At 35.8% G+C, this 9027-nt stretch overlaps 1 protein-coding gene across 10 annotated transcripts in view; it reads right to left on the minus strand.

Moving 5' to 3' along the window:
- Positions 1–9027, minus strand: part of LOC138038945 (insulin-like growth factor 2 mRNA-binding protein 2) — an 84822-nt gene that overhangs the window by 28592 nt on the left and 47203 nt on the right. For 9 of the 10 annotated variants that reach the window (XM_068885042.1, XM_068885097.1, XM_068885104.1 and 6 more), the window contains one exon: positions 1198–1343. In XM_068885042.1, the coding sequence (XP_068741143.1) occupies positions 1198–1343 (146 nt within the window). Of the gene's footprint in view, positions 1–1197; positions 1344–1994; positions 2019–9027 lie in introns of those variants that run through there. The other variant, XM_068885110.1, reaches the window with a different exon arrangement.

Genomic DNA, 9027 nt, shown 5'->3' on the forward strand with positions numbered 1-9027 from the left:
GGTTCACTCAAACCTAACATTGAAACTCTGAAAATGACAACATGATGTTCTTAAAATGTGCTCGTCAATTTGTGGCATTTGGAGCCATTCTTTAAAAATGGCATACCCACAGACAAGTCCAGAGGAAGGGGCCACTTGGCCCATTGTTGATACAAGTACAGTTAGTTACTCTACTTAAAGTGGTACCATGATAAAAGAATCACATCTTTTTTTCTTTCGATTTTCAAAACGATGTCAGAACACTAAGTGACCCTAGCTTTGAGCGTCAATTGTTTATTTTAACTGAAATTTTCCTATTTAATGGTCTGCCATTACCAACTTTAAAATCTTGAGACAGCTGGATTGAGGAAAAAATGACGTCAAAGAATCACTAGTTTAAGAATGCAATGCGACAGAGAGCGACTGAATTAATTATATGCAGCATGGGAGTTTCAGTCTTTCAGATTTTTAAACTCTTGTTTTGCACACATAATAAACTGCGTTTACATGCTGAAATTTTAAGCTCGAGTTAATGTCGACACGTTCCCTAGATCCAACCCTCAGAGGTCCAGTCAGTCAGTTTTGAACGCGAGTAATAGCGGACCCTGAAATCCAAAACTTACACTCCAAGTAAACAACCTTTGGATAATTATCAAAGCTCAAAATTTTGCCTTGCAGATGTTAAATTAAGCAAACACAATTTCAAAATCTGAAGAAAAAGGAAGTGATTTTCTGATCATTATATAAGTGCCACTTAACCAACTGCCAACTTCAAATTTAATATTATTGAAACCCCTGCACACAAATAACAAATCTAGTTCTAAACAAAGCCACAGTTTTCAAGTATCATAAGTTTGAGAGATTGTCAATTCCATGTCTAATAACAAGGTCCAAACTGTAATGCAACAGTGGTTTGGTTAAAGGAATAGTAAGTTGCATTATTGTAATGTCTTCAGTTAATCTGTAAAAGCAGAGAAACTGACAACATTACCTAGAGCATTCGCTCCTTTCGTACAGTACACTTTGCTCACATCAAAATAATTTTTCTGGAAACCATGTTGAATAATACAGTTTAACCCACTGACTCCTGGAAGTGAGACTTAAGAGGTTGTACTCTGTCAAACATCAGACATTTTTTCTCGTCAACTGGGGGTGACCTACAAACTGTAGGGTGCCAAAGGAATGAATGGGTCAAGCCTTATTACAGCAAAATAGTACCTAATAAAGTAATCATGGTCATAGCATTCTCTGTACTGTCTATTTCGGCGTGATCGTTTTCCTGATCTTGAACCATTTCTCCTTCCACTGTCAGGAGACTGGCAATCTCTCTCATCTTGCAATTCATCGTCCCCTAGATAAGAAAACTAATGAAGAATTCCTGTTGGTATATAGGTTTTAACAAGCACCAATACTTGAACCTATTTCATACGGCTGGGGAGGGAGATATTTCTTGTTACCATCAGGGAATATCTTTACTTATCCTCAAAAATATTTTTAAATCAACCTAAACACTGCTAAAATTTAGCCAGAACTAAAAACTTTAGTGACGACTGTTTAAATCAAAAGTTGAAAATCAATAAAACTAAGATTATCCAAAGAAGGTTCACCTGAAGGTAAGATTTAAATGACTTGGACAGAGGATTTTTGGCCAGAGAACCTAAGAGTAGTTCTCTTGTTACTTTTAAGAGTCATGATTTAAAACAATCCAAGCAGTGCTAGGATACCAAAACATCTTCAAAATATGTGCCAAGATAATGTATGAAAATAACTCAAAAACCAACTCACAAGTAAAGAGAGTCTTTCATCAAGCAACTTAGATTTTTAAGATATAAAAAAAGTCTTCTTCTATGGAATCTAAAGACAGTTTCTCCATTATTTTATACTGAACAAAAGGTATCAAAAGCTACTGTTTCAATTTGCAACATGTTTAACCATCTCACCAACTGATTCAATCAACAACAAGCAGTTACTTGACCCTTACAGATTGTAGTAAATGATGTTTAACTCCAACCTACCCTGGCCATAAAGTCAGGACAATTTTTAGACAGAAAATACTGGCATATATCAGAAACAAAACTTCTGTGACAACTGTTGATTGAAAGTCAGTGATTTTTCAACATGTGTCTTGTTTTGGATAGTAAATTATTAATGCATTATTGTTCTAGCAATTCCATATATTTAGCCATGTATTTAGCCATTTAAGAATAGCAACATGTTCCTAAACTTGGTAGGTGTGCCATCACAACTCTGGGGATTTCCCATTACAGCATGACACCATTTTCTCCCAAAAAAATTTCCCCACACTGCTCTTTTGTACTTGTAATCAATTCACAAAGAGCCACAAAAGAAATCAATATTTTATGCTTGAATAATGCTATACAATTTGGCAAAAGATGGATCAAAGTGCCCGACACTGACAAGAAAATTTACAGTCCAGTGACCATGTTGTCAATAAACTATAGCAGCTTTCTGTGAAAATGAAATATTTTTATGATGTGCAATGGTAAAATTCTTCCTGAAAGCAAGGGGTTATTGCTTATAGTAAAGGAAATTGTGAATCTTAATTTTATCCTCTCTTAATAAAGTAAGTAGTTCAAAGAAGAAAACTAAAGTCCAAAAACAAGAGATACTAAAAGATGCCTCGGTACCCCAGGTCCCCCATTAAAAAAAAAAAGACAATTTTTTACGAGAATTAGAGACAGAATGAACCTTTTTTCTTCTCATAGACTTAACTCAAAGGCAGGTGTTCTATGGTGGCTCTATTATTGTGAGAAAAAGATAGCATGATACACTGGAGACCTTATAACCACTAAATTGAATTTTCCAATTTATTTGATGCAGATGTTAAGAGATCTGGCACAGAGAAGCCAACAGCTTCAAAACGGAAGCAAAGATATTTGCATTACAAACCAAATAAGTTAATATTCTCCACAGAAATTGACCGGTACAGCACTTAAAATCTGATATAAAGAAATCTCACAGGTGTGAAAACCACTGAAATTGCAGAACAGTTATTCAAATTAATCAAGTAATTAGTATCTATTATCATTAATTTTATCCAACCAACTGAACTTGGTGGTTTAAGCACACAAAAATAGATTGCTGCACAACTCAGTTTTTTGACAAGGAGCTTCCTTCAAAGATGTAGATAAAATAATATTGAGCCTTTCCTAACTGCAATTGAAAGATAATGACAACCAGAGAACAAAACAATAGACATCAGCTATTAAGTTTACATGTACTTCCAAGTTAAACTTCAATTGCAAAGCATTGCTAATGACATTGCAATGACATTTGAGACATCCTAATTCAAAACTCTCCATGACCACAGTCATAATTTTTAAAATATATAATTAAATACATCCAAATGATCTTTCTTGACAGAATCCACAAAACTAATTTGTAAAAATTAGAGCTTAAAGTGCAGAACACAAGGCCACATATTTGCATATGAATGGCATGTATTGCTGTATGACTTGTTTTTCAAACAATGCCGCTACACGATAACAATAAGGGCCGGGTATTCTACAGCTACTCTGAAATTAGATGGCATTTACATACGTAAACCAAAGTCTAGATAAAATAAAAACAGGCTTTGCAAAGGTTACAAGCACATATATTTTATATTATACAAGCAAATCTATCATTACTGTAGACAGTGAAGTATTGTTCTTTGTCTATGTTTTATCTTAAAGGCCACACTGTCACTCCAGACAGAAAAAAATAGTTCCAGACAAAAGCTGGATGCCTAACATTTATGTCAAGTAAAAGGTTGTAATTTTATTCCAAAGAAGTTAACACAAAAGCAAGACATGTGGGCAATAAAACCAATTACAAGAATTTTTGGTCTCCAGTTATAGTGGGTTCTTATGATTGGCAGATAGTTGGAAAGTTAACACAACTGTAACTTTCTCTTGTCTAGTACATTTTAGAACAAGCAAGTTATTATTCTATTACCAATACTATAAGATAACATGTAACTTTTCCTTCAAATGCATGTAACTGTGAGAAGTCAAAGTGACTATATTTTATCTTCCTATAAGCTCTGTCTGTGTGTACCATCAATGACAATAAGAAATTGTTTAGAAGCAAAAAGGTCAGAGTGATGATGTGGAAAAAGCCAGAAATGGAACAAACCATAAAATAAATCAATTAATGAAGAATTAAGTCAATCAAGGATAAAGACCTAACCCCTAAGCATTAAGCATTTCTCTTGGGAATTGAGTCAACTATAAATTACAGGAAGCACAGTGCTTCTACTTGCATAAGAGAGACTTCTGTCCCCTCACCTATGCTGATGCAATCAATGCTTTTGCCAAGCTTGGATCAAAAGAACACTAACTAAGAAACAGTTAAGGTAATTCAACTCAGAATTTACTCCACAAAAAATTGAAGGTTTTGCATGGAAACGTTTGAGGTACATATAATCCTTTGAATGACATGCTTCCCAGGATTAAGCCAGGGCCAAGATTTTCGAAAGCCAATTAACACAAATCCACAATTTAGGCCACACCAAGGTTTCAATTTTATTGATGAAAAAAAAAAAGCCTCGATGTAATAATTATATTGTGCCAAGGGGAAACAAAAGTTCGAACTAAATTGAAGGCTTAAAATATTGTGAAAGTTTTCATTGGTAAAAAATAAGCATGCAATGCACACATGTACGTGTGGTACAGTATTTATTTATTTGGATACTTTCATCTAGCATGCAAACATTATAATTACATATTAAGAGACAAAAGAAAAAGCGTGGCGACTAGATGAGGGCAAAACTGACGGAAACGAGGTCCCAAAAAAAATTGGCCCCAAAATAAAAAGTTGGTAGTGCAGTAACCTGACAGAGTGCTTTATCCCTTAACTGTCAAGTGAGCTGCGTTTTGTTTTCCAGGAGATTCAAGTTGTCTTTGCGTAATATGTATCTCTAATAAAACAAATATCGTTATAGTTCTATGGTAGATGCCTCAGTGAATAGCCCCCGAGAAGACATGTAGTTACTAGGAAAATACTAAACCCAGAAAGACTGAAGAAAATAGAAGGGAATTGAGAAAATTAATATTGGCTTCAAGGCAGACATGAAAGACCATAAAGTTTGCTGTCAACTTTTTCACAGCTAGTTTAAAGGGCATGTAAACCCAAAAATATGACTTTTTTTAAGTTCATGAGAGCGTTTGTTGTAGAGATATCAGGCAAATTTGTCAGAAGGTGGTAAACCTGAGACCTGAGGTGCAAATGTCCTGTATTACAGAGCCCCCAGGGTTTCAGTCGAACTGCCTTTATTTCTGGGTCCTTGAAACAATGGCACAGACAATCATACAGCACAAGAGTCTGCACAGACTCATGGCAATGATTCCCAGCAGACTTTGGATCTTTGTACACAGGGCTAAAGTCACCAAACCAGTTTTTTAGAGAAGGCTGGTCTTCAGACACTGTAAGAGGTGGCAGGAAATAACTGAACCTCTTTTCAATAATAATGTAAACAGCCAGAACCGCAGTTACATGGCCTTATTCCTGAATTTCATTCTAGTACTGTAGTAGCTATTATCTTATACACACTTGAAGACTTATCCACATTAAGTGTAAGACCAAGCATTGATCAATTAGTTTTATTAACTACAATGTTGTACATAGTTCTTAGATATTTTAGCAAATAGGTAGTTGTTAGATCTTAGTTTTTCAGTATTTTACACATTTATCATTAATTTTGGCTATTTTAAAATCCGTATATTATGTGTAAAAGCTTGGTGTAATTCACTGGAACAACTGCAAATCTCTCCTTAATAAAACTTATGTCTATCTATCTGCTTATTCGTGGCTTTTTTCCACACTTTCCATAGTCTGTTTATGCATTGCAAACTCCATGCACTTGTGGCTCATGGCTGAACTGTTGGTACAGCACTTTAAAGGGAGAGTGTCACGTGTCACTGTCATGTCAGCCCATTTAATTCCATTGTTATTGAAACAATCGAAAGCACTGAGGCAGGAAACGGAAACAATACCATCATAATTGATTACTCATTGGAATTCCTTTTGTAATCATTTCCTTTGTGTTATGAACCTACTGCATGCCAATAGATTACTAGTGTGTTATGACAACTCGTGCGTAGAATAAATTTTCGACCTATACAATAAATTCGAGATCAAAACTAAATTCGATATTTTCTGTGTAAACCCGCAGTGTCTTCCACCAAATTTGGGCCTTAGTCATTCAGTGTATTTGCGTTAATACTCTCTGTGTTCAATTAACATCATCTGGTTCAGTAAGAAGCCGTAAAATTTACAACTGCTAACGATAAACCTTGGACATGCGCAAAACCGTGAAACTGTCCCTTTAAAGCCCATTTTCTGAAAGTAGGGGCTCTCAAAGCAATCGAGGGTATAGTGAGTACTACAAATTATCAAGTGTTTTGTCGGTTCTACAAAATTGGCTTGTTTAACTTGAATTTAATCCAAACTTCTTTCAACACACCACACACACGTGGTGGAGAAAGAATCGACACTTCCCGTTGGCAAAGTTCCAACTATGACGTCAAAGCAAAGATGTCGCAATCAAAATTGTGAGTACTTTGAACTTTAAACAGGCTTTTCTATAATAGCTCTGAGAAATTCATGAATTGTTAACTGAAGGTACAGGGCAAAGGATTATACTGACCGAAGTTGCCTGGTGGCGTTTTCATTTACACAATTATATTTGTCTGTGTACTTTTGCCCCGAGAGTGGTTCCAAGTGGAGGTTCTACTGCAGTGAACTTCTTCTGAAATTATACGTTAATTTCCTCATATCTTTTTATTTAGTGTTGATCTTCACAAGATTTCCAGTCGGGCCCGAAGAGGAGGAAAGCAAGTGCTGGCGGCTTGTCAAATACAAAATAAATGCGAGAAATAAGCTAGCAATGTTTTAGTTGTCAATAAAGTTGCCAATGAAGCATGATTCACATTTTTACATGTAAACCAAAGTTTTACATTAGCTTCTCGAGGTCAGCTGTATCGAAAAAGGAACAAAACTCAGTTTTTGCTGTGTTAAATAGAGAAATAAAGTCTGTTGAGATTACGACACCTTATTGTATTGTCATGGCATTTGATCAGATGAGTGACGGATAAAAATAATGATGTCTAAAATTTTAGGTATAGGTTACTTGCGAGCAAATTTTATAGTGTAGCGATGAAGGAAGTCAACCTCCTGTAACATCTTTTCAAAATTTACCCCTTTTTTTTATCTTAGAAGGATGTCGAAAAAGGTCAATCAATGTTTCATTACTAAACCCCGCCAGTCACATTTAGTTTGTCCATCGCACATCTAAATAGTCTAATCTTCATTTCAATCAGCGACACAGAAAATAACTGGCTTTTGATAAAAAGAATACAAATTCAAACAGTATGCAAATTTCAGTCGAGAAATTCACATGGCGTGATGATTGAGAGTTGTGTTGGTTGATTTACATCACAACGTGTAAAAACATCTTAACTGGCTTTATTCTCTGCTTGAGCGAGTGGATTCCATAAAAGACATAAAAAGCGTCATAAAGAGCAAGTATCATTTATGGCGACTGGTGATTCTGATTCACACGGTATGCAAATTTCAGCCGAGAAGTTGACACGGTGGTGATAGAGAGTTGTGTTGTCTAGGGTTTTATTTCATTTGCGACCTGATTTTCTACTTGCGTAGACGTCTGCTCTCAGTCACCGAAAATATGGAGGCCAAATTGATTTCGGATCATTTAATAAACAGTTGTTACCAAAACTCCCCGTTGGTCTTCTTGCAAGTGTTCATCAACAGCGTTGAAAAGCGTTGAAAGCGTTGGAAATCATCAAGAACCGTTGAAAAGTGTTGGTAAAAAGCGTTGGAAAACATTTCACAAACCGTTGGAAAAAAATTGCAACCCATTGGCATTTTTTGCACACCCCTTGAAAGCATTGGAAACCCGTTGACTACCCATTCATTAGCCGTTGGATTTTACCCGTTCAATGGAAAACCATCAGTGTACATTTTCGCGTGAGAGGTCACAATTTCGGTATTCTAGAAGTGAGTTCTTATTAACTATGTCAACAGAAAAAAAGTTTAGGGTTAGGGTTTACCTGCATTTCCGGGGTTGTACTCTGCCCGTCTGACAGCTTTCCACAACAAAAGTTCACTGAAGTTAATCCCTGTCTAGTGGGATTAGTATCTGGATGGGAGACCTCAAAATATCTGGCTTTGCGTCAAACCATAGCACCGAAAAATTCTATTTTAATGCTCAAAAATGTGAACAAAGCAAGGCACAGATTCTGCAAGCCTTTGCCCTCAGCAACAAAATTTGCAACATGAAAACAACATAAATTTTGTGCCACAAATATAAAAAGTTAACATCAACTGCACAAATAAAATTGCAAAATCGAAAGTGACATTGATTTCAGTGGCCACCTGTCATCAAATTACCTTGCATGTTACTACCAACTCAAGGAACAAAGGATACATCTACATGACAAAATGACAGCAAGACACCAGGTGTTTGTGTTTCTTTTTTTTTTCTTTTAAGTGTTATAAAGTTCGACAAGATACGTGTGCAAATTTAACACAAAGATCGCAATCGTTGATGCAAGTCCAAGTATCAACTGAAGTTAAGCTCCTCCGAATGGGGTTAGTACTTGGATGGGGAACCACTGCGAAGTCCCCGTGACGGCGATAGCTAATTCGTTTTTTTTTAACTTGATTTAATTTTTTATTTTGTTTCGCCGTTGAAAGCTATTTTCTTATTTTCTTTCTACTTTAAAACAGATGAACAAACTGGTTCCCAAGAAATATTGGAGTATCGAAGACTGTTTACAATCCGTTTGATTGTCGAGTATGCTTCAATCATACAGACAAAGAATGTTATTTCCTCCGAAATTAGTACTTAGATGGGGAACCACTGCGATGGGGAACCACTGCGAAGTCCCCGTGACGGCGATAGCTAATTAGTTTTTGTTTTTTTAAACTTGATTTAATTTTTTATTTTGTTTGACCATTGAAAGCTATTTTCTTATTTCAGTTATCTACTTTAGCAACCGGATAGAACAAACTGGTTCCCAAGAA

The sequence above is a fragment of the Montipora capricornis genome, chromosome 1 (genome assembly GCF_036669925.1).
Source record: "Montipora capricornis isolate CH-2021 chromosome 1, ASM3666992v2, whole genome shotgun sequence".
In the NCBI taxonomy this organism is placed as follows: Eukaryota; Metazoa; Cnidaria; class Anthozoa; order Scleractinia; family Acroporidae; genus Montipora; species Montipora capricornis.